Here is a 26,356-nt window from a genome sequence, read left to right as displayed (position 1 = left end):
GGAGCAACCCGTACTGTTATTACTGCTGCAAATGAGGATGTGACCTCCCTAATTTTTGAAGCTATAGATAGCATTATGGATGGGGTTTGAATTAGTGACCTTTATTTCTTTGATGTTTTCACAGAATTTTTTTTTTCATGGTGACTAAAGTCAATCATGGTTTTGTGATTTGCTCTTTGATTAACATTGGGATTATCATCTAATTGAAACAAAAGGTTTGTTATGGAATATATATGGTAGTTCAAAATGGTGCATTGTTACTAGGAGTGAAAATAGGATAGGCTAGATTAGGCTTTGATCAAATAGATACGAGCCTCTATCGTGAGTGCAAATTTGCCATAAATTATTTGCTGCTATTCCAATGAAAACCAAAGGCTTTCTTTTCGGTGATGGCGAAGAACTTAGTGGAAAAATGCTGACTTCTTAGAAGGAAAGAGTAGAATATAAAATATACGATAAATATTTTTAAAATAAACGAATAATTTAATCTTTAAAAGGTCACTCTTGATTTGTCAAAGATAAATTTTTTTGCTTGCCTAGTACTTTCTTTTTTAATCAAAATAGAACTTCCATGAGGATGGGGTTGGATTCCATTTGTGTTGTATGAGATTTTATCTTTTATCTTTTGGCTAACACATTTGAGATTAATTTTGGCTAGTTCTACCCGTGTATTTTCCTATACTAGAGTTTAACGATTTTTCCATTCAATTTCTCTAATGCATTTTTTCAATGGAAGATTAATTACGATATAAAAAAAGTAAAAGAAAAAATTCTATATCTTTCTCCATGGGTTTCATTTTATGGTAGTTGATTATATCTACTTATTTAAGTGGATTGACCTCCTCAAATGACTTTATTTTAAATTACGGATAAATTTTAATACATCAAAGAGTTACAATTACCTTTATGAAGGACTTACTTGATTGAAAAATAATTTAGATTTAAATTGAAAAAATTATCTTTATTACATTAGGAGTAATTTTTCATATGTTAAACCATCAATTATATAAGATGAGGGAGCATTTGGATTAATGGATTTAGATTTGAATTTCATATTTGACACCTTGTATTTGAAATTTATATATTTAAAATTCTTTGTTTAGGTATTTTAAAAAAATTAAATAAAGAAGACATATATGAACTGAGATTCAAAGCAAATATTAAAAATTAGAAATAAAAAATTTATGTTTATTTTTTAATTGATAAGAGATGAGGAAATATATGAGAGTTGTAGAAGTACCAATAGTGAAAATGCAAAAAGAACAATAGGCTTGAAGTAATTAAAATTATGGAAAGAATTTAAAATTGCAAAAAATTTATAATTTGAAAAGCAGATTCAAATTCATAAATTTTTGTATTTCTAAATGGGAGACTTAATTCAAATTTAAATTCAAATCCTCATAAATCCAAACACATCACAATATAGTTTCGGGGATTGAATCTAATCTAAGATTTTAAAATACAGACCAATTCAAAAAACCAAACATTAATTTATAGTAATGGTTTGATTGTCAAGTTGGCAACATTTTTCACCATACCACCTTGATATTCATATACCATGTCCTCTAACTTCTCACATAAAGATCATGCCACTAAATATTTACAAACAGTTAACAATTCAGAATCACAAACCATTGGTTCTAGTCCCAGTCTTTACTTCTGCAACATATATTTTAATTAAAGTCTTAACGACTATCAAGCGGTCTCAAATAAATCACAAATAGAATACAACCATAGACAAGTTTTAATAAGGCCATGAAGCATCAGATCATTTCCCAAGCAAAGTCATCAAGAACCTTCTGTAGTCTCCTGAGGTATCTCCTGAGGTATCATCTTCAAGACTGGATTTGTACATGGCGGCATACTCCACTTCAACTTTCGAAAGGTCGATTTCAGCTCGAGTTACAATAGCTCTAGTGAGAGAATCTTCATCAGTTCCCAGCCCCCATATAGAGTCTTTTACAACTTGTTGATAATTAAAGTCAAGGAAATCAAATTAGAGATTTGGGGTCCCTGCTCTAGTCAGAAATAATCTATCAATATGTGCACATATGTTCTTCCTTGATCTGTTTTCCCTCCTTTCTCATTGGAGTTTCTGCAAAAAGGATTTCTTTATTGATGAAATGAAATGTCTTCAGCTCTATAGACCCTGATAAGTTATTTTAAATTTAACTATTAAGTACTTCCCCTTGATCATAACACAAGGCATTGGTGACTTCTTCACAGTTTTAAAAAGAAGTTTGGCGAAACCTTAATTTTTTTTAAAATTATATATCTTTTCAATTGTAACTTCATTAAATAACCAATATAAGTGCTATAATGACAATTCTAATGCATATTTTTTTTAAAAAAAAAGAAGTATTAAATGAAATAACATATGGTTAGAAAAACAATTATAAAAACTATTCAATGCTTTATATTTTTGGACCAAGCAGAACTTTTAAAAAATTCCTTATATTGTAGTTTGAAGGGAGTACATAACATATCATCAAGTCATTGGGAAGAAGAAAATTACCTTAGCAAAATGTTTCTCGGGGCAATCTATGCAACACACTATCACATTTAAAAGAGACTCCAAATCTCCTTTTCCACAGTTTTTGATATCCTATCAATGAAATCAGCATCCAAATTAAGTTCCACTAAAGTAAAAGGTAAAATTTATCAGAAATAAAGCGTTCTTCCAAAACCTGTTCCAATGGATTCCCATATAGTTGCTTGTAGTATGCAAAAGTCGCCCTGAGCTGGAAAACATTTCTGGTGCTAAGTATCCAAAAAACGTCATCGTGGTCTAATTGCTTCTTGTTGATGGCTTCATTAAGTCTTGCTGCCTCCAACATCGCAGCCTCGGGATCCACAACTTCTTTATCATACCTGTAGGAGCTCACTAGGCCCACCAAAAGCTACACAAATGACCAGATTATGATCCCATGAAAAATCATGGAATTGGTTAAATATAAAATGAGAGTGAAACATGAATGCAGCAACAGATTCTGCTATTAAAACTAGGCTTAAATAAGTCCTTGAATCCTATTTTACCAAGGAGTTCATTAGAACAACTCAAGTCTTATAAAAAGCAACATCTATTCAGGATTATCCAAAAGTTCCCACATCCTAATATAGGATATCTTCATTTTATAGAACTTCTTCCAATACAAAAGGAACTATTCCGCCAAAATGCTATACAGTACACAAATGTTAGGACTTGGGACAAATAGCTAGCACACCATAAAATGACAAATCACAAGTATTAAACAAAAGTGAAATTCATAGAGTAGTATAAAAATTATAGCAAGGTTTGGATTTTCTGACACAACCATGAAGCTTAGTCTGATAAACAGAACAAAGTATTGTTCGAAGCAGACAACCAAGGAAATAATATACGATACTGAAACAACGTTTCATGAATTGTATAAAATAGATACAAAAGTCAAGGAAAGGGAAGAAAGAACAACATACTCTAAAGTCTCCGGATAGTTCAGAATGTAGACGATCAATGAGGGATTCATTGTAAAGCTGATGATAGGTTTCTCTAATTTTCTTCATTTGGTTTGCATTTCTGTGTCCCAGTACAGATATCACTGCCTCCTCATCCGTTCCAAATCCTACGTACATTTTCCCAGAAGCATCATCATCGACTATGATATATATGAAACTAGAACTAATCCACATAGGATCATTTTTAAGTGTATATTATTAGTTCTAATTAGTACAACTCAGCACCACAAAATTGGTGTTAAGAGTGTATGAAACCAAACAGAAAATACCAAAGAAGCTTCAGACATAAGACGTCCCAAGAACAAAATTGGACCATTTATTCAGCTCTCGCATTCCATTTGAAAGAATGAACTTTCATACAAAAGAATCTTAGCGAAATACATGCATTCAAATTACAAAATGCTATTTGATGAGGTCTCACTAACAGAGCTTATATATCCTGTGGATTAAGAAAAACTCCATCATTAACATGAACCAAGGCGCATAAATTCAGAGATAGCTTAAGTCATCAGAAAAACCAAAGTAAATGAACGAACTAAATCCCAGATATAATATTGTGTATAAGTTAATCAATCTTTAGTGTAAACAGTATGTAAGAAATAGATCTTCAAAGGCCTTTCTGAGTCGCTCGCTGTCCTGGATTGGAGCAGTAAACTCAGGCACTCTCAGAGAAGCCATTTTGCTTGTCAGACCGACGTTGGCTACTTTCTCCCCAGAAATCTTTCTTCTTTCATGCAAGCAAACGCATTTTTTTTTTCTGGACCTTTTTGCCCATGACTTAAATAAAGAGCTTTTATTGAGGAAAAATTGCAATCATACACCCAAAGTCGACAAAAATTACGTTGGAAGTTTTCAAAGGCAATAATAATTTTTAGGGATCGTCCTTATATTTAAGAGAGTTATCAGTTTAATCCGTCAAATTTTTTGGGCTCAAATTTAATTTAATTCATCAAATTTAATGTTTATCGTTTTAGTCTTCAGTGTTTGTTTCGGTTATTGAGTTCGTTTTTTGGAGGACTATATAGATAACTTCACAAAATATTGAAATTAAATTTAAGAGATCATATTACTTCAAATACAAGGGACTAAAAGTTACATAATCCTTTAATTTTACTACAAAATGTTGTTATTAAATTTTATTGATTCATTGTAACGTTTCTCAAATAGAATTTCCCTAAAATCCTTTTGGAAGTTTTTGGAAGTTAATTGCAATTTTTTGACATTGATAATTACAATTTATAAGTTCTTTCAACACAACTAAATGCAATGCTATCCATAGTTTGTAAAATTATGTTTTACTATATATTAGATATTGATATTCATGATTTTCAATATACAGATTAATTTGTTCGATCTAATTGTTTTCATCTTTAATTAATAGAACAATTTGTTGTATTCATGAAATTTATGTTTATATAATTTAAAACTTATAAAAAGTTATGTTATTTTTAAGCCTTAAATGGTATGAATAGTTTAAAACATAGGGCTATTATCCAATTTAATTTGGAATTAGATTGGCACCATATTTTAAGCGTATTTATGTTTACACCCAAGGATTATAATTATTATTATTTTCTTGTTTTGGGAGTTAAAAACTAACAAACATTTATTTGAACTATCAACACAATGATTGGGCATCAAATTAATTCCTACATGACGCATATGGGAAGCAAGGTATTATTATTTATTATTATATTATATATGCAAGTAACACATGGGGTTATTATATTATTATATGATATACATTGTTGGTAAGAAAATTATATATATATATATATATATAAGGTTATATGCATTAAAGTACATGATTTTCTTACATGGAAAGTAAAGTATTATTAAATAAAATAAAAACTTTTAAATAAAATAAAATAATATACCAATGGTTAAAATATGAAAAGGATTTATGTCAGAGATTAGCAAGATATTCATATATGAGAAAATGGAAATGATAAATATTGTTCATGACACATAAATAATGTAACTAAAATCTTTATATATGAAGCCAAAATTACAAATAAATAATGCAGCCCTCTCTATAAATTTACACACACATATATTTATATATTTATTGATTTTATATATGTTTAATAATTTTTTCATGATAAATTAATGAAATAACACACAGATCGTTTTCACAATACAAGTAATACAATTTTACCTGCGTGTGATCAGTGTTTTAATTACTCTCCAAAATGCATATAATTTGTTAATCCAAATCAGTTCTGAGGTGTGGGAGGGGCATATAAGTAATTTTTTGACCCTTATTCCGTTTCAATTTAATTATCGAAAATAATTTTTTTTAAACGAAAATCATTAAATATCAGTTTGAATTGAATCATATTAGGCTCATGATATCTCTGTTACAAAGAATGAAGATAAACAGGATACAATTAGAATACTTCCATATGATTTTGAATAAATAAATTCTCTCGTAACCATTTTTCTTATTTTATGTGAATGTCTAAAACATCTTATAAAGGGTACAAGGCTGACTAAAAGTATTAAAAATTAAATTGGTTATTGAACTGATTAAAATATTTGTTTAAGAGTTGATGATCAAAATCGTAATCAAACCATGATTAAATTTGTCATAAACAAACACTTTATTAGTTCAATCGGGGGTGGGTTGACTTTGATTTTCATGCTATGCAAAGTATTTGTTAAGGTGTATAATTACTAGAGAAAAGCATAACTATTGGTCCTTCTAGTTTCATCGTATTTTGTGATTGCTTTATGTATTTTTTTTTCAATATTCTATGTCCTTATGGTTTTTCCTATCAACAACGTTAATCCTTATATTTTTAAATACTTAGAAGAATAATGATGTGACACTAATAACATTAAAATTAGGGCATTTGATGCACAAGATAAAAATGCTTAACCCACAATGACTAGAAATTAAATCACTTTCCGACATTTGCAAATTCTGTCACCAAAATAGTAGTTTTCATCTGGAAAGCAATTGTCCCTTTTTTATTTTATGCTAATTCAAATTATCAACTCATTGTATTTTAAATATGTTAGCATCTTCATTAATGTGGCTAGTTACACATAAGATAATTTAACAAGGTTCTTAATGAATACCACATCATCATCCTTGTGGACATATTTAAAAGTAGAAAGACTAACGTTATAAATTGTTACAACTAGAGGTATCAGGAACATTGGGTAGAAAAAAACATACAAAGATAAATAATAAAGCTTAATAAAATTATAAATGTTTTCCCTAATTTCTAAGTGGATGAAACAAGTTAGATGCATGGCAAAAGTGAAATGACAAAAATGGGCTCCAGATATTCTATAAATAGAAGAGATCCATGGTTTTGTCATTTGTGAGGGAACTGGGAAGTCAATCAGGAGCATCAATGGCACGTATCAACCATGAAGTCGAAGCTCTTTCAAGTGCTCTCTCAGGTTCCTCCCTTTCATTCTTTTTTTTTTCTTTTGAAAAATTATATTTCTGCTTTTTTTTTCCTTATTCTTAAAAAATTATATTCTTTTTGGAAAATTCGTTCATTTTTGAAATATAAAAATTTTCACTAATTCTATTCTTTTGGCTGGGTGTTCCCTTGTTTCTGGGAAAGGAATAAACTTGAAGCAGCTCAAATATTTTATTTTGTTTTTAAGGTTTTCATTTTTTTTTTCTGTTTGAGAAAAATTGTATTTATCACCTTCAAGATCCTCAGGTTCTCATTTTGATCTACAGCAGCTTTAATTTCTCTTAATTTTTTCCCTCAGCTTTTACAGTCCCACTTAAAAGTTAATGCTAATTAGGTGATTTATTCAGGTGATTAAGTAATATAATTGCATGGAACCTTTTCAATTAGCGTGATGAGATCCAAAAAAAAAAAAAAGAGTAGAAGGGAAATGATGATATTTATTTAGTAATATGGAGGACTAAGTTGAAAATGTACTTAGTAATATGTTGCTAAAATAAGAATAATGTATTTTTTTTCTCTCTATTATTTATATCGAAATAATTTTGTTTAATTTTGTTGGTTAATTAATGAAGGGCATGGGATTGATGAGAAATCGGTGATATCAATATTGGGAAAATGGGAACCAAAGGAAAGTGAAGCTTTTAGAGAGGCAATGCCCCATTTCTTCATAAAGGATGAACGTGATTTTCACAAGTGGGATGATCATTGTGTTCGTCTTCTCAAGCATGAATTTATGCGTTTCAAGGTACCTTTTTTTTTTCCTTTTTAATTTCTTCTTGACATAATTTTTTTGAAAAATAAATTACAAATATTAGTTTAAACAGTTATAAATAAAAATTCTAACTGTAAAGCAAGGATTATATTTAAAATTCAAATGTTTTATTTGTATTTAGAACTGTTGAATTTATAATTATCTGAATCAATATTTATAATTAATTTTTCAAAAAATTTTATTAGGAACTTAACTTTCATAAATTTATTGTTTTATGATTTCATGGTCATTTTCCTTAAATTATACATATATATGATATTTGATATTGATAATTTTAAGGGAAAATATATATTTTTGAAATGAAAAAAATCTGAATAATTATAAAAAACTGTGGTATATGTGATTATTCTGTAATTTAATTTCGTTCAAATGATTGAAAGCGTATCTCTTCCGTAAAAAAATGTAAAGTATTTTTAATTAAATTTTACCTCTCAGTAAAGTATTTACTTATTTTTAAACTAATTATATCTTTTTAGATTTACCCCACTCCTCAAAAACTAACTATATCTTAATAATGTAAGACTAAATATGCTTTATTTTTTTAATATCCCACCTCTCAACTTTTTTTTTTACATTTTTAAATAGAGAAAGTATTTAATTTTTCTTTAAAAAATACATACTGATTAAATATCATACAAATGAAAGTAAAAAAGATATAGAAAAAATTATAATCAGGGCTCAAATAAAAAAATAATTTATTCATCTTATTCACAAGTCAAACTCTAATATTTACATATCAAACCTTGGTATTTACAATTGGATGAAATTTTATAGGTAATTAATTTTTTATATGAGAGTACATGTAATTTTTCTAAAAATAAAAGCTTAGAAATATAATAAATTACTAATGTGTGGCGTTAACGTGGGGAAGAATGCGGTGGTGCTACGCGCGATGCATGCGTGGGAAAGGACCGCGCGGTTAGCGAAGGAGGCATTGCTGAAGGGGCAACGGGCGTACGGAGCGCTGATTGAGATTGCATGCACCAGATCCGCTGATCAACTCTTGGGAGCTAGAAGAGCTTATCATTCCCTATTCGATCATTCCTTAGAAGAAGAAATTGCTACTCACGTCCATACCCATGAACGCAAGGTCAGTTAATAAATAATACGTGTTTGGTTTTGCGTTCAAACGTTGAAAATCATGTTTTTGAAATGCAAACTATGTTTTGTTCAGGGTAGTTACTAAATAATACAATTTTAAGAATCATAGTTAGGACTTAGAAACTTTAAAAAATAAAAATTAAACAACATAATTTTTGAGATAATATAACTTTTAGTTTCTAATTTTTTAATTATTGATTTAATTATTAAATTGTAAGTCAATACAAGTTATCAGTGATGGTAATTTATTAAGTTAAAAAATTGTAAAGACCATATCGTTTTGAGTAAAAAATTTAAAATTTAGAATTGATAACATAATTGAGAAGGAAGCGAAGCTACCATCTATAAGAATTAAAAGTTATATTTTCTCAATTTTTTTTATAACCAAAACGATGTTTAAGTCCAATAATTAAGAAAGAAGCAACATGTAGCAACTTTTGGCCAACCTCAGTTTCAACTAACTTCAATTTTGCCTAAAATTGTGTTTGCAAATTAATTCTACCTAAACCACAATTTTGGCAAACGCAAAACTAAACAGGAAAATATTTTCCTCTTTATATTAAAATTGGACGGTTCCGATTTATGGTTATAGGACATTGTCCTTGTCAATTCTTTAAAAACAAATTCATTTTTTTTAAACACATAAAGAAGTATCTTGTTGGTGCTTTGTTTTTATCTATTAGTCTCTTTCAAATATATACATAGAGATGGTAAAATAAATGAGTTCAGTCATGTATTCTAGAGTAGTTTTAGTGTCCATGTGCTACTATAAAATTTTTTTGAATAACTATAAAATATTTATTTTACTATTATTATTACTTTGTTAAAATTATTGTTTTCTTTTTTCTTTTCTTTTTCTTTTTTGCAACAGCTGTTAGTTGCACTAGCGAGTGCCTATAGGCATGAAGGTCCAAAAGTGAGAGATGAGATTGCAAAATCAGAAGCCCAAGCCCTTCATGTCAAAAAGAATAATGGGCCACATAAGCCCATCATTGAAGATGATGAAGTCATAAGGATTTTATCTACAAGAAGCAAGGCTCATATTCTAGCCATCTACAAACATTATCATGAGATGTTTGGCAAGTACCTTGATGAGGTATTATATTATACATGCTCTACTTAGAAGTATGAATTTCATGTTTTGTATAGCATCTGATATTTTCTGAATTTTTCATAAAAAAATGACAGTTAAGTCCAAAAAAAAAAAGACAGTTAAATTCTTGATATATCACTTTTTTTAAAAATAAATTACAAATATTGATTGAAATAGTTGTAGATTTAAGAATTCTAGTTACAAATAAGACATTTTAATTCCAAACATGACTCTTAATTTGCAGTTGAATTCCCGTTTGCAATTGATTGAAGCAATATTTATAATTTGTTTTTCAAAAAAAATTTCAGATCTAACTATAATAAATTTCCTATTCTAGAACTTTATTATCATTTCTCCTATTTTTATATTATACTTCTTCCAGTCCTTTCTATAAGGATGCTTTTAGAATATTTGTTTGGTACTTAACATAAATTGTTTTACAAATTGACTAGATCTTTGACGTTTTTATTTAATTCAAAATGCCATATGTCAGGAATAATTGAAAAAATAAATAACATTGGCAATTATGAATTACCTTCATTAAATGTGGGTAATTTGAAAAAAAAAAACCAAATTCAAAACTTCTTTTATTGGGTTAACCAATTCTAACCATATCAACCTTTATAAGAAGATTAACCATGTAGATATTGCACCATAAATTCTTGATTTTAAGCTTTATTTTGAAGATTTTTTAATTACTGATTAATACCTCATTGCCATTGAGAAGGATCTTGAGGATCCGAGGTTGAAAGAGACTGTGCAATGTCTTTGTGCTCCTCAAACTTACTTCTGCAAGGTAAGATACATCTTCCAATTAATTAATTAGGTTGGTCTCTCTCTCTCTCTCTCTCTACGAGTTTAAAGATATATAAATTCAAGATTGAAGTTTGAATCATGTTTAAATAACCTCTGTAGTGTTTGAAACTTGACAAACAAAACCTATTAAATCTTGAGCTATATGCAAATATAATCTGTCCCTGTGTAAAACTGTAAATATTACACTTTGTTAGTGAATTAAGTCGAATATATAACTTAATGACATACAAACTCAAAATTCTTGGATGGTTCATGATTGTGTTTTACATGTTAGGTTTACACCTAGTTCATCAAATTTGAGGAAATTTTGTATAATTGACCATAAATTTATTAGCTGATTAATAATAATAGAGGCTTAAGGTTTACTTTATTCAGTCTTATTTATAAGTCATTTTCAACATATTTCACTGAAATAAAGGAAAATCTTAAACCTCATTATTCTTTATAAAAACTAAGTTTTCAACTTTTCCCTTATTAAATATATTTTCTTTTACCAACATTTAATGGGATGAAAGTAGAAATTTTGTGATAAAAGAAAATAAAATGTCTTATAAACATGATAAAAAAATTCCTTCTCTTTCTATCTTATAAATAGTATCAAATTTTCCAAGGAGGCAAAGTAATTTAACTTGCACATAATCCAGAAATTAAGAGAATTGTTTATATAACTTAATAAAAAATATTATCTCTCTGTGATTATTTTATTGATTTTTTTTGCCCCCTCAGGCTCTGGATACAGCAATGAGAGCAGAAGATAAGAACATAAAGAAGGCATTGACGCGCGTGATAGTTACAAGAGCTGATATAGACATGAACAAGATCACACAAGAGTACCATAAGCATCATGGAGTTTCTTTATCCCAGAAAATTGCAGAGGTGACAAAGGGAAACTACAAGGATTTCTTACTAGCTTTGATTGCAAGAGGAGAGTAATTAAAAATTTTATATTTTTTAATTAAAAAAACAAAGTTGGTGGTCTTTGTTTGACTTGTGAAAAATAAGCTTCGGTTTGTATTCCTTGAGCTTGCATGCCATGGATAGTACCATTTGTATTGGACTTGATGTCTTTGTTTTTTATCATCATCATTATCTTTGACTTTCATCTATATGCTCTTGAGATAGTTTTAGTCAATACAATTCAATCTATTCTTGATTGAAGAAACAATATTATATTGTCTCATTTTCAATTTTGCATTGACAAAAGCTTACCTAAATATATAAACAATATCATTGAATGTGACTAATAAATAAAATTGAATAGTATACGTGGCAGGGTGAACCATGCAGTTGTACATTTAGCAATCTAGACTAGATTAACTAACTATATAGTATAGTGGCAACCTAAGCCATCTCCCAAAGAGGTGTTTAAAAATTAAATCCAGAGCTTCCTAATGCAATTAAATTAAAATAAAAATATCAAGAATTGATTGATTTTAATTGATTTAAACTAAATACTAATTAGCCTAATTAAAAAATAAAAACTTAAGCTAATGAGTTTGTGAAAATGGGATGGAATAGGGTACTTGGAGTTAGATTAATGCTCAAATCCTAACTACTTATGAAATGTAAATTAGCCACCCTTAATTCTTCTTTTCCTAACCAAATTATGAAGCCACTAGGATAATTTTCTCTAGCAACTTAACTTCACTAGGGACCCTAATTAAGCCCAGGATTTTAGAGCCCAATTCAACTCTCTAATTTAGTTTTAGGCCCAAGTTAGGTGATTAATAGCAAATTCCATCAGGTATGTTCAGCCCCTTACAATTCAAATGACTTCCAAAATTATGGTAGATCACAAACAAGGCCAACAAACACTTCTTAAGATTATGATGAAGCATAAGCTAGATAAAACACTCAAGAACATTCAAAATTATGACACATTCAAGAGTGGTTGAAATATATAGCTCAACATACCAAATGAAATTTAACAATAATCAAATCAATGTACATACAAAAACATCAACCAAGATCATGGTTGAAAAGCCAAGACATGGCAACCCAATATTATGGTCTTACAAGTCTATTGATGGATAAAAATTAAGAGAAAAATAAAAGGGTTATAAAATTAAACACTCAAGTAGTTCATTGAGCTTTCATCCTCCTCCAAGCACCCAAAATGATTTAGCCTTCAAGGTTCTTCAAGTCCTCCATGGAAATAGCAAAGTGGCCAAACCCCTCCATGGAACCAAGTAGAGAATGAAGCATGAAATGGATGATCAAGTGGTAGGGATGTGTAGAGGGGAGTGAGAGGAGAAGAATAGGAGTGGTTTGGTGATAATCCAATGGTTAGATGAAGAGAAATGAAGGAGAGAAGGGGGTTGCCATGGCTAGAAAAATGATAGAATGTGAAGAACAATGAAGAACAAGAGAGAATGTAAAATGAAAATGAAGGAGGTGGTGAGAGATTGTGTGTGGTGGTTAGGGTTAATGTTTTTGGTGGAAAAGGAGCTGAAAGGGGCGTGCATTCCAGCTGCAAAATAAGAAAAAAAATAAAACAAAATGGAAAAGAAAAAGCTAGAGTGAGACACACACCTCTCACATGCTTTAATATGTGGCTTTCTCTGATTGGCTTAAAGGAAATATTCTAAGTGAGAATATTTTCATTCATTTCATCAAAGGATTTGATTATTTTCTCCCTTTTCAGCCCCAAAATGATGCCACATTTTTCCTTTTTAGTCCTCTTTCATAAAATCAAATCAGCATGTGCAAAATGATCCTTGACCAGTTGCAAAATGTCCAAGTCAGCATGTGCTACTTACGTCACAAAATGTACATAAAATCAAAATCAAATATTCATGTGACCTAATCAATAAAGTCTTGCACATGAAATTAATTAACTAGCATGGAAGAATATTAATGAATTAAAATCAAATCATGTATGCACATAAAACCCTAATTCGGTCAACAAAGTCAATAACTTTGAAATGTGATTTTTATTTTATAACTCTCAAATCAAATTGAATTTTGAAAAATTAATTTCATATTCATTTTTCTGGGTATAAAACACATGGAACACAATATTAACCCAATTTTTCATAGAAAGTGCAATTTTGGACTAAAATACTCCTAGTATACAATTTTGCCCTTTTAGGTGATTTTCTTGCTTTTGACACCCTGAATGCATCAAAATGGAGAATAAAACATGTAAAATGGATCCTAAATAAATGAATAAAGTGTGTAAAATATGAATCTCATCACAGGGTGGCATACGTTATAGACTATACCTCAAATAGTTGTTTTTTAACTTTTAAGTGTACTCTAGAAAGATCGTCTTCTTTGGACACTCCGTTTCTTTTGGGCAAAATATATAATGCAGTTAAACAAGTATGTTACATGTGCTCTTTAAAAGCCAATTCGAACATCTCATTTCGGGAGAATAACAGTTAGCTTCCAAAGGATTAAATTATTGAGAGTTAGGTTCCTGACAAAGTTTTTTAAAAATTGAATTGTAAATATCAATTCAAATAGTTATAAATAAAAATTCTTACTACAATCTAAAAGTTACATTTGATGTTTAAATATTTATTTGCAATTGAAATTTTTGGATTTGTAATTATTTTGAATCAATATTTTCAATTTATTTTTAAAAGACAAAATTTGTTTAGGACTTAACTGTCATTAATTTAATATTTTAAGATTTAACTGTTATTTTTCTCCTTATTTATAACAAAAACATCACCATCATCATCTCTCTGTTTTAACGTTGTTGAGGATAGAAGGAAATGAAGTTGAATCATATTAAGCATTGAATTATTTTTTCCTTCATTTGCACTGGACTTATCAGCTTTGCCAAATCCAAAATACCCATCCATATCATATATTTGTCACATTCGGCTTATTTACAATTTTTCTTGGTTACCAAATCCAAAATACCCATCCATATCATATATTTGTCACATTCGGCTTATTTACAATTTTTCTTGGTTAAGTTATATACTTTTATTCTTAGTTTGTTTTTAAATTTAGTTTACGGGCCTCTTTTGTGATTTAAATTGCCATGTTCAACTTCTCCTATAAGTTGTTAATTATATTTTTTTCCCCCTGAAAGAAACTGAAAACTGAAAACCATATGTTCAAAGCAGAACGTCAACTTGGATTAATAAAGAAACATTTCCCTTGTAAAACTATATATATATATATATATATCAATGAAGGGTTAGAAGGACATGAGCTCTAACTTACCTTAATTTCATTTTTCCATTTTATTTTATTTCAATTTGAAGCCTTAAGCCTTAAGTTAATTTACTTTCAATTTTACTCCTTCGATCCTTTAATTTCATTTAATTTCAATTGATCTCCTAGTTTTACCCTCATATATTGTATTTTTTCGCAATATTTTTAATTTAACCACTAATATTTCTTTTTGACTTCTCATAGTCACATGTATCTTCTATTAGAGACAATTCCGTTTAAATCACAATCAGATGCTAAATGTGAGGATTTTTCTCAACAGGACCACTACTATTTCTTTAAATATATTTGGACAATTTTTCTGTGATATTATTACATGAAAAATAACATAATTCATGTGAGTTATTGTGGGTAAAACAAAGTGAAATCGTTAATCATTTGGATTAGAAAAATTATTTTAAAAAGGAAACTAATGCACACGCAAAACTGATTCTAGAAATGAATTATTAGACCCCGTTTCACCCCAAAAATTAAAAAAAAATCTTAGAATTGACAAAGGCCAAGTAATTAGTGGATACTCCATTATTAATAAACATTGAAGGAGGTCATTAAAGTTGACATAGCTAGACCAAGACATACACTCTGAAACTGTCAAATAAACAAATTAAAGAGAACACCCTAACAAACATAAGACTCAAACTCATGTGTAGATACCTTTTAGAAACAGTACATCGGTGAAAAATTCTTGTCTTAATACATGATTTAATCACTTAGAACCTGTTTGGTTGTTGAAAAGGAATAGAATGGCCGGGTTGGTAGAGAAAGAATTGAGTAAAATAAGGTAGATTGATAGAGAGTTGGAAATGACAGAGACATGTATGAGAGTATTAGAGTGATAATTCTCACCTTTTTGTCATTGTTACCCCTATCAATTGATAATCTTATTTAGTCCATTTTATTATCTATCAACCCAGTCCATTTCATTTATTTTCAACAACGATCGAATCCGGCGGTTAATTGTTTTGACCTAAGAGGGTGAGGAGGAATTTCTTGTAGTCGCCAGAATGTTCTTTGGAGATTGCATGCTCAAGATGGACACTGTTTCTCTTGTAATAAAGCTCTTTGATGTCCTTTAGGTCTCTCTCAGCTCTTGTCACCACCACACGAGTCACTGCATCTTCATGATCACTTCCAATTCTTTTGATTGCATTCCTCAAAGCCTACATAACACACACACACACACACACACACACACAAAATATTAATGTTCTTATAATTTTCTTGGGAAAATTCATTATTATTCTTGCTTGATAGTGAAATTAATAGAGAGATTTGGGACTAAGATGAGAATGGAATATATATATCTGACCTTTTCATAGTACTTGTGACGATCATTGATGCAACGAATTGCTGTGTGCAATGCCTTGCTGAAGTCATCTGATGCTTCATCCAACAGTTTCTACACATATATCATAGAAAGAAAATGGAATTACACCTAAACTCTCAAATATTTAAAATAAAATAATTTTTTAAAAAAATTTGATGAATAGAGAGTCACATAAATTGTAATCGTTGTTTTATTGGATCATTTACAATAATTTAGTTTTTTTAAAACATCTAACTATATATGTTTCCCTTTGTATTGCACAAATAGAGACAGTGACTTGTAATATTCATCACTCATAAATACAATTATATATAAATATGTTTTCTCGTACATTGTATTCGTATAATCATAGTATTGAAATCTTTGGCCAAAAAAAAAAAGTATTGAAATCTGTATCAACTTGACCAGCTAATGAACCTATGTTTTGATCGGTTCAGTGAAATTAATGTTTTGTTTATGATTAGTGTAACCACAATTCAACAATGTTTTGTTTATGATTAGTTTAACCACAATTCAACAACGATTTTGATCATTATTTTTTGAATTAGTTTAAAGACTGGTTCAATAAAAAACCTGTGTTTTGACCAGTTAATTATTATGTACTACATCGAAGCTTATATATATATATATATATAAGAAAAAAAATGATAATAGGTTCGGATGTGATTTCGTATATATGTTACACAGAGGTCTAATGATTGAGCATTATCATTCATGGTCTATATTGTAAATTAAAACTAGTTAGATTATACTCCCTTTACCCCAAATTATATGACACTTTCAGACAAAATCTAACATACTAATAAATCTCATTAAATATACCTAAAAACGTTATCTTTTTAAAATAAAAATATAAACTTCTCAAAATACCCATAATTTAATATAATGAAAAGAGAAGTGATGAAAATTAATTATAGAGAGAGAGAAAGTGTAATATTGAAATTAGAGCATTTAATATACCTTAAGTGTCTTATATTTTGGGATGAAAAAATTTCTTCAAAAGTGTCCTATAATTTGGGATGGAGGGAGTATATATAAATTTGATTTTGCCAAATAATAATAAAGACAAAAGGAAGAAAGTAATTAATTACTACCTTGGAGATGGAAGTGGCATGGAGGTCTCTATAGCGATTAAAAGTGGCGACAAGTTGAGTTTTGGATCTGGTGGTGATGATCCTTATGACTTCTTCATAGTTAGCTTTATTGCTTTTGATGGTATCATGCAGAATTTCTGCTTCACTTTCTGCCAATTTTCCATTTATCTCATCTCCTCCATGCCTATATGAGCTCACCAACCCCACCAGTAGCTGCACCATTATATTATTCCAAACCAAACACATTCTCACATACACTACTTTTAATTTAATTATATAACTTAATTATTTGGATTTTAATACTAGTCTTTTAATTTTTTTTACTTTGTTTAAATAAAATAATTGTAAAAATATTTTATAGTAAAATTGTTAATACCAACAATAATAATTAAATACAGTATGGAATCGTAATTTCTTTAAAAAGAAAAAATTCTGAAAATATCATTAGGGGGGGGAGAGAGATATTTAAGAGTGAAATAATGAGAAGTAATTTTGAAATAAATTCTATTAATGGTTGATATTTTAAAAAATATCTTTTATTATGAAACATCTAATGACTCTAAAAAATATCTTATGAAATATGAGGGAGTATGTACAATAAGATTTTCTCCCGAGGACAGAATTAATTAGAGGAAAAATTAGAGAAAAGAACCTATTAAACAAATTAATTGAAAATAGGACATGATTTGTAAGAACATGGAAGAAAAAGTGCAGGATCATAGAAATTAAATGTAGAATGTGGAAGAAAAATTGCAGATTTTGGATCTAGTCCTTTTTCTGAATTAATTTGCTTTTTTTGGTTCTTTTCCACAATTTTACCTCGATTAGATCCTTTAAAGGCCATTCAATAGAATGCTTTTTAGGGTTAAAGATCATTTTTTTTAAACTATTTTTGAGGAGCACTAGGTACTAAAGGATGATATAATATTCTCCATAAATAATTTTTTCGAAGGAAAAAATTGCCCTTCTATCATATACTTGTCATCTTCTCCATTTTTTGTTGATGTGAAATAGTTGTGAAGTGACAACAAAGCATTTAGACTTATTTTGTCACTGTTTCACAGCTAAAATAAGTCGGTTCTTGCCATTTCTACTGTTATTTTCAACTCTTTTATCCCACATTAGATGTTCAAAATATGTCAAAATGCTTTGCTATAACTATGCATGAATCCTACAAGTATTCACATAAGCATATATAAAAAAAAGAAGATGACAGATTTATAATTATTTAAGGAGGCTGATATTGCTCTACCCTTTATTAGCCTAGCGTTCCTACAAAAAAGTTTAGGAGGAAAAGTAATTATCAACCCTAATTGTTAATTAAGAAAAAGCTTAATTAGTACGGTTAATAATGATTAAATGTTATAGAAATATGTCAAATAAAAATTGTCCATATACGTGCCTGACGAAGATGGCCAGAGGTAAAAGCAGCGACGTCTTCTTCCAAAGAAGACTTGTATCGACTGTGATAGGCTCTTCTCACCACCAACAACTCTTCCGGCGAGTGAACAGAAGCGATTTCCACAATCACGTTGTAATCCACGTTCTTCCGTTTCTTTATCGCCACGTTACACAACACTGCCTCTCTATCTGCTGGCCCCAATATCCACCGATACACTGCTTTCTGCTTCCAACAATCAATTATACATTCATAATCAACTTCAATTAAGTACGTACGTGTTTGTTTTAGTTTATAATATATCAAAAGAAAATCCAAAGAAGAACAGAGAACCTCGAAGTCGCCGGAGAGCTCGGATTCGAGGCGTTTGAGGAGATCTTCATGGTAGAGTTGTTGATAGGCTTCTCTGATTTGCTGCCTCTGATGAGCATTTCTGTGACCCAACACTGCTATAATCCCCTTCTCATTAGTCCCCCATCCTACAAAACCACACAAAATATATAATAGTAATAAGTTTTTTGCTTTGACAGATTCAATGAATTATAAAAAACAGATTCGATTCGATTCGATTCCGTTCGTACCTTTGACAGCTTTTCGAAGAGCTTCTGCGTCTTCGTTTGGAGAATGGTCGGTAGGGGCAACAAGCGTAGCCATGGTTTAATTTCTCAGTGGTTGGTCGGTAGGAGCTTCTGCGTCTTCTGCGTCTTCGTTTGGAGATCTCTATTTTCGTTAAATTTGCAATCTTCTTTGGAGGGCTTCTTTATATAAAGTCATTCCCTAGGCTTACTCTTGCTAACGGAATAAAATAAGGTAAAGTGTTGTGTTTAGATTAATAGGAATTTAAATTTAAATTTGGATTTGAGTGAAATTCTCCATTTGGATACATAAAAAAGTTATGAATTTGGATTTCATGCAAGTCTAAATTTAAATTTAAATTCATGTTTTCTTTATCATTTTAAGTTCTCCATGTACGATAGTTATTTAAAATTTTTTTCACTCTTGCCCTCTCATTCTCTTTGCATTTTCATTGTTGGTGCCTTTGTCGTTCTCGCTTCTTTTCTTGTATATTGTTCTTTTATCTTGCCAATTGAATAATGGAGATCAGCTTGTTTTGTTACTTTTAATATTTTGTTTTTACTTCAAATATGATCTTAGCTTGTCTCTGTTTTTTTTTTGGAAAATATTTTACGTTATCCGAACAAAGAATTTTAAATATATAAATTTTAAAAGTAATATTGTAAATGTAAAATATTCTAAATTTATCAATGTAAACAACACTTAAAAGAATTTTATATTAGACAGAAATAATAGATTTAATAGAGGATTATGTGGAAATGACATGCTACTTATTACAAGTTTTGGAGATGTGTGGTTATCTTCACTGATTTTTGTCTTGCAATTTTTAATCAAGGATAAGGATGAAGTTCAAACTTACATATTTTACAGACAATTGTCCAATAAAAAGGCCTAATAAATAGATCCAAAGGTTTCTTAGAAGTTCAGTATCTTATATAAAACTATTTTTTTTAATTTGTGATTCCCTTGATTTTAATGTATTAAATCGTAAAAAGAAAATAGAAAAGTAATATATTAAATGGTAAAAATTAAAGTTATGGGAATTTGCATATTAGACGGGGATTCCTATTAATAAATAAATAATAAAATACTAATTAATACCCATTACCCAGTTTAGGTCATGAAAATCTTGATGCTCAGATTTACTTAGAAAGTCATTTCCCCTTTTTTCCCCTTTTTTTTTTTGATGCCATAGGTTAGAGAAAAAAGATTTTTTTTTAAAAAAAACAAACTCAAATTTAGAAATCATGAAACCATGGGTATGATAAATTAGCTAGCATGTAGACCACTGGAATGTGATTACATACACCGCAATATAATCCCACCATATGCAAAAGCAATATATTAATATATAATCAACTTTTAATATTTATAATACAAAATTTATAAAATGTTACATTATTTATAAATCATGAATCATGTAATTCCTTTTAAAGATTTTGCAAATATACGTAAGTCATATATATCTTTGTGATGGGAAATTAAAGGTACTCATAACACCAGGAAAATAAAACTCTGCTTTCATTTATATTTATTCTGTCAAATATTAAAATATTGAGATTCTCCCCTTCTGTTATTTCTTCCAAGTTCCAATTTTACATAGCAACCCATACTGAAAAGGAGGGGTTTATTCTAGCTACCTTCCCAAATTAATTCTTCGCTTTTTTTAAAACCTTTTTTTGTATACATTTTTATTCATTATTTCCTCCAATTTTTTTTTTATAAAAGAAACAAATAATTGAATTACACAAACCCATGAATACAATTAAAATCAATAAATATGTTTGAGATTTATTTATTAAAAAATATACATATTGGTTGTTTGACATGATGACTATGTATTTAGTGATGCTAAAAGGGAAAGTATTTTAAATATTTGGTGGCCAACAGTAAAAAGTATTTTTTTTTTGGACTGTATCTTAAATACACATGACAATGGATATATAGTTAGTTTCTTATATATAAGGCAAAAAAATATTCTCAATAGTTTTCTTATAAAGAGGTCCAAGAGGAAGTATCAAATTATCTCAAAAGAAAGAATTTCATTTTGTTCTAAAGTTTATCTTTATATATAGCGATAAAATGATGTGATACATAATTCTTGAAGTATAAAACAAAACAAGGTATATACATTGAAGTAAATTAACATTGGGAAAGTTCCACTGAGCTGTATTTATTGTTAATGTCGACCTACTTAGCTTAATTTATAAGTAATATTTTATGTATATTTTCGTTTAGATAACAACTCTAGGAGAAGATTATATTATAGCGCACTAGAAAACAACTGCATATATACTGTTCAATGTAGAAATTAACAATTCAATTCTCTTTAATATTATAGGATATTTGACATCTTTATAGTCATTTCTAGAGGCAATGTCCAGCTAGAAAAATATTATTTCATGGACTACTTTTTACAAGAAGATAAAGCTATCTTGTTAACAGAATAAATAATTCTTCTAAAAGCTTAAATTTTTCACAAAAAATTATTAGATTGATGATCATGAAAATTGTAATTATATTAAAAGGAAATAAGATTAAAATTAAACTTTCATACTATTTTAAAACATTTTAACTTAAAAATTTACTGACAAAAATACTTGAAAATTGAAAATGTTAACTTTTAAACTAAAGTATGATTTTCATAAAAACAAATCTGATAATAGAGCTTGTAAAATTAAATGTTAAATTTAATATTTGAGGCTAATCATATTCTTTTGGATAATTTAATGTAATTTGAATATTTTCACAAATAAAATTTTTAAATGTTTTCCCCCTAAAATTAACGATCTGTGATGGCCCCACAATAAAATGGTGACCTAACGTTCAAGTGGTTTAGTTAGAACTTTTTGGCACTCACAAGCTTAGCGATGAAACTAATCAAGTTGGGGTGGTTTACCAACTTCTTGTATTTGTATTGGCGTGCCATCCATCTCCATTAAATCTTTTTTATTTTGCTGGTTACAAGGTACAAAGATCATGTTACATAATCAAAAACTGCTTCCAGAGGCAGGCGAAAGTTACATCCATTAATTATTAATTTTTAATGAATAATATCAATATTATAAAGCAATTCAAATCAATGAAAGCATTGAAAAAAAATCCAATTCAAGACAAGCATGTTGATCACCAAAAAAAAAAAAAAACCTCATGCCAACTGTTGTCCAATTCATCACACATACAAAAATGTGTACATCCACTAATAATACTTCTCCATATACATTGATTTAAGGGTCAATAGTCAGAATGTAATTGAGCCAAACCAGCTATAATTAATTTAATATTTTTAAATAATATATTAAATTATAAAATAAATTTCTTCCTACCCATAAAAAAATATTTAAATAGAGGAATATTCAACCAAAAGATAAAAAAGTTGTAAATAATTAATAATTCATGTTTTAATTTATTTGAAAGAATAAAAATATATTCAGCAGGTTTCTTCGTCTCTATTTTCATGGGCATGAATAACATATAGATTTTCATACATATCAAATAACACTTGATAATATTAATTTGATTTTTTTTTTTCAAAATCATTTATCCTAAGTTAACAATCTAGATCTATTTGATTGACAAGGGAAGTACTATTAGTGTGGATGAAGATGTAACATCCCAAAAATTTAACTTAGGATTAATTAAGATAATTGAGGACAAAATGGTACATTGAGGATTAATTATGGTAAGAAATGATTAGCAAATAACTAATGAGCATGACCGATCTTTGGATATATAGGTTTGGATTTGCGCTAGAGTGTGTTTTGAACCTTTTGGGCCCAAATGGAGAAGCTTAAATCCAGATGTAGCTCACTGTGTCATTCGTTGTGATGTATGGCACATCTGCACTGCAGCAGATGCTCCAAATCTGATATAATTAGATTCACTGAAACGGTCAAAAATAGAAGAAAGAACAAGAGGGCGAGAGAGACAATGTGTGGAGCTGCTAGGTCTTGAGGCTTTCGACTCTTTGCGGCTATTTAGAGCTAGAAAACACTTGGGTGAGCTTCTAATTAATCATCTTCTTTTCCCTCTCTAACTAGATTTTCTATTGGTTTATTGTTGTTAGGTGGCGGATTCCGAAATGGGGGTGGTTTTTTTTTTATAACATTATAGTCCCCAGGCCCCGTTGTTGGCTATTATATTTAATGCGAAAGTAATTAATTTGATTATTTATGCGACTGTTGAACTGGTTAGGAAACTGTTTTGGTTCGTTGTGGAACAGAAATAGAGTATGAGTGGTTTTGGGAAAATTAAATAAGCGTAGATCAGAGAGGGAATTTGTAAACAGAGGAATTCTCGACCGTTTGCGGACGTAAACGGAGGTGGCATTGGACTTTGTTTTTAATTAGTTTTGGCCATTATGCCATGACTTAGGAAATTTGGATTTATTTTGTCTAAATTTTAGTGTTCGGAAATTGTTTATTGTTAACTTTTGGAAATTTATGTCATTTCAGAACATTTTCTTACACTGCCATATACTTTTTTTGGTTCAAATGTGAATACTTTGGATACAAATATAGGAAAATGAGCTTTGGTTGAACTAAGCTTTGGTGATAGGGTATATTGGGAATTTTTATAAAAATCTTGCCTTAGTTTCATCTTTGAAAAATCTCATATTTGTTTTTGTAGTTTTAGGTGACCTTTAATGGGCAATTATGCTAACAGAGAGCTAAGTGGAGCTTAAGAATGAAATTTGACGCATAAGGTGGCAAGCATTGGACAAGAAAATGAAGAGTTAACTCTTTGTGCCATATATCATGATGCATGCACAATCAACCACAACAAATGACATAGAGATAGGAGATTTCAAACTGCATGTGCGCCGTCTCAACGCATTAACCATATGTCATGACACATGACACATAAATTATCCACAATGGCAGATGGATAGTTAGCCATTGCAGATGATGCAAACTTGTTGCTATGCATTTTGAGCTGTTGAACGAAAATTAAGATTAATTAAGCTCATTTCCATAATTTTAGACAGACACACATGAATTCCAGAGGTCTGGGGCTCAAGTTCTGCTAAGGTTTGGGGTCCTTGAAAGAGATTAAACCAATGATTGAAGATTTGAAGATATTCAAGTGGATTTCTTTCATTTTTTTTTAGTTTTTCTTCCTTTTGCTCTCTTGTTTATGACATCGATGCTGAACATTTTGTTGTTTTAGCTCTTTTCTTAACACGAGTAGATAGTTTTCTTGTTCTAAGACTATTTTAAATCTTGATATGGATTATTTTAAGACTTGACTATTCCTCTTGTTTGATAGCTAATGTTATATATGTGTCTATTTTATCCTTTATTTAATACTTTTAAGTGTTTGATCACCATTTAGATTGTTATGTTCATTTGGGTTATGCTTGAGAAAGCTAATTTCGATGTAAAACTTGAATAAAATAGTGTTGGGCTTAAAATTTACAAAGAAAAATGGTTAGTCTTATTGGTAAAATAGAGATATTTTACTAGCAATTCATGGTCAACTTAAGATTGGGGCCTCAAATTTGTTTTCATTAATTATTTTTTGAGAAATTGAGAATTTTTAATGCTAGAAAAAATATTTAATTTTGCTTGAGAAAGCTTTTTCAAGTAAATTAGAATCTTATGCTAACACTTATTTTCTTTAAAAATCTTTTTGAGAGAGGACTTAATTTAAGTTTTATGAAATACAAAGGGGAGAGATAATTCTAGGTCCTATTCTCTTAAATTCAAAGTTTTAATCAATTCTCACTTACTTTACAACAATTTTCACTTTATTTTATGTTACTTTTACATGAATTTGATACTTGATTTTATTCAACTAATTCAAGGTTAAATAATGAATTTTAACTCTCCTTTGCTTTAATCCTCGTAGGAATGATATTTTTTTTTGAAAACTTTACTGCTTGTGATAACTCGTGCGCTTGTGGTAACGCTTGATGACGAACATTTATTTCTAGTCCGTAAATATTTATTTTATTTGCTTATTGAGTTGAACTTTTAATGAAGGTTGTGCCCAAAGGTAGCTATCTCTAAGTTGAAATATTATTAGGACCTTTAGATGGACATTTATTAAATATTTTGGGTTCCCGATGTTTTATATATGAATTTTTATTAAGTTTTGTGTAGTAAAGTAGAGTGTGTGTTATAGTTTTCACCGATAATAGGAGTTTGTTTAATTTCTAAAATTGGGTTATGGATTTTAGGATGGTTTTGGGTTGTGATGGCGAGTTTTGACCAAACCCTTAGTAGTAATTGATGATTTGAGGGCAATGTAGTAAGGGTATTCAAAAGCAATGCAAATTGATTACACCAAATCAAACCGATACAAAGCAATTACAAATAAGCTTTGGTTTGGTTTTTTTTGGACAAAATCAATTGGTTTGGCTCAGTTCAGGTTTTTACCTATTGAAACATCAACCAAATTAAACTAAGTCTTTATTATATTTTTATTATAAAATTTTCCTAAGTCTTTTTCTCTTTTCCAAGTTTTTCCCCTACAAATAGATAAATGTTGTCTATAATTGTTTATGATAATTTTTAAATTTTATAATTAATTGTTTTACTGATAATATATTGGTTTTTGATAGTTAAATGTGCATTAAAAAATATTTTTGTCCTCAAGAGTTTTTTTTAAATAGTAATTAATAGTTAAAAAATATAAATGAATACGTGTGTGTGCATATATATTGATCTGAATAAAATATATATTGATTATGAATCAAATTTGATCTAAACCTGAATCAAATCAATTAGAAGAAAAAACCGAATAAGTCCTAAATTTTGGCGAACCAATTGATTTGGTAAAAGCCAAATCCAAATCAAACCAAACCTATGAACACTTGAATGTAGTAGTTCAAAGAGGATATTTGGACTAATGAGAATTTGTTAAGGGAAAATCACACTTAGGTTCCTTGTAAGGATTTTAATTACTAAGAGGTCTTATGAAATGCACAAAACATTTTCAAGTCTCAATTCTTGAACATTTACAACTTAACAGAAGACATTTACAACTTGGCATAGGAAAATGACAACTTGATATTAAACTCATACCCAAGTTGTCATTTTCTTTTGCCA

At 29.2% G+C, this 26,356-nt stretch overlaps 3 protein-coding genes across 5 annotated transcripts; 1 reads left to right on the top strand and 2 right to left on the bottom strand.

Annotated features, from left to right (window-relative positions):
* Positions 1–1,505: 1,505 nt before the first annotated feature.
* LOC129312357 (annexin D3-like) lies at positions 1,506–3,814 on the bottom strand. 2 transcript variants are annotated; one of them, XM_054954915.1, is made up of 4 exons: positions 3,457–3,798; positions 2,688–2,900; positions 2,516–2,605; positions 1,506–1,966 (listed from the first exon to the last, which is right to left on the bottom strand). In XM_054954915.1, exons 1-4 carry the CDS (start codon positions 3,667–3,669, stop codon positions 1,769–1,771), a joined length of 714 nt encoding a protein of 237 aa, XP_054810890.1. In that variant the 5' UTR covers positions 3,670–3,798; the 3' UTR covers positions 1,506–1,768. The 2 variants fall into 2 exon arrangements, with proteins under 2 accessions (XP_054810890.1, XP_054810891.1); XM_054954916.1 differs by lacking the exon at positions 1,506–1,966 and adding an exon at positions 2,014–2,095 and having other exon boundaries at positions 3,457–3,814.
* Positions 3,815–6,772: 2,958 nt separating this feature from the next.
* LOC129312355 (annexin D4-like) lies at positions 6,773–11,823 on the top strand. 2 transcript variants are annotated; one of them, XM_054954911.1, is made up of 6 exons: positions 6,773–6,909; positions 7,508–7,680; positions 8,579–8,797; positions 9,680–9,904; positions 10,629–10,697; positions 11,444–11,823. In XM_054954911.1, the coding sequence occupies exons 1-6, from the start codon at positions 6,813–6,815 to the stop codon at positions 11,648–11,650; spliced, it is 990 nt and encodes a 329-aa protein (XP_054810886.1). In that variant the 5' UTR covers positions 6,773–6,812; the 3' UTR covers positions 11,651–11,823. The 2 variants fall into 2 exon arrangements, with proteins under 2 accessions (XP_054810886.1, XP_054810887.1); XM_054954912.1 differs by having other exon boundaries at positions 10,629–10,727; positions 11,444–11,669.
* Positions 11,824–15,405: 3,582 nt separating this feature from the next.
* LOC129312356 (annexin-like protein RJ4) lies at positions 15,406–19,448 on the bottom strand. Its single transcript, XM_054954913.1, has 6 exons — positions 19,310–19,448; positions 19,062–19,207; positions 18,732–18,953; positions 17,330–17,542; positions 16,218–16,307; positions 15,406–16,068 (listed from the first exon to the last, which is right to left on the bottom strand). The coding sequence occupies exons 1-6, from the start codon at positions 19,380–19,382 to the stop codon at positions 15,862–15,864; spliced, it is 951 nt and encodes a 316-aa protein (XP_054810888.1). The 5' UTR covers positions 19,383–19,448; the 3' UTR covers positions 15,406–15,861.
* Positions 19,449–26,356: the final 6,908 nt, after the last annotated feature.

The sequence above is a fragment of the Prosopis cineraria genome, unplaced genomic scaffold (genome assembly GCF_029017545.1).
Source record: "Prosopis cineraria cultivar Desert tree isolate PC_DT_omini unplaced genomic scaffold, ASM2901754v1 PC6, whole genome shotgun sequence".
Lineage (NCBI taxonomy): Eukaryota > Viridiplantae > Streptophyta > Magnoliopsida > Fabales > Fabaceae > Prosopis > Prosopis cineraria.
This window is presented reverse-complemented; position numbering and strand designations above follow the sequence as displayed.

Coding starts and splice junctions, on each gene's coding strand:
- LOC129312357 (XM_054954915.1), bottom strand. CDS start 3,669: ATGTGGATTAGTTCTAGTTTCATATATATCATAGTCGATGATGATGCT. Junction 2,901..3,456: donor AACTATCCGGAGACTTTAGA/GTATGTTGTTCT, acceptor TCATTTGTGTAG/CTTTTGGTGGGCCTAGTGAG. Junction 2,606..2,687: donor ATGGGAATCCATTGGAACAG/GTTTTGGAAGAA, acceptor TTTCATTGATAG/GATATCAAAAACTGTGGAAA.
- LOC129312355 (XM_054954911.1), top strand. CDS start 6,813: ATGGTTTTGTCATTTGTGAGGGAACTGGGAAGTCAATCAGGAGCATCA. Junction 6,910..7,507: donor TCTTTCAAGTGCTCTCTCAG/GTTCCTCCCTTT, acceptor TAATTAATGAAG/GGCATGGGATTGATGAGAAA. Junction 8,798..9,679: donor TCCATACCCATGAACGCAAG/GTCAGTTAATAA, acceptor TTTTTGCAACAG/CTGTTAGTTGCACTAGCGAG.
- LOC129312356 (XM_054954913.1), bottom strand. CDS start 19,382: ATGGCTACGCTTGTTGCCCCTACCGACCATTCTCCAAACGAAGACGCA. Junction 18,954..19,061: donor AGCTCTCCGGCGACTTCGAG/GTTCTCTGTTCT, acceptor TGTTGGAAGCAG/AAAGCAGTGTATCGGTGGAT. Junction 16,069..16,217: donor GTCACAAGTACTATGAAAAG/GTCAGATATATA, acceptor TGTGTTATGTAG/GCTTTGAGGAATGCAATCAA.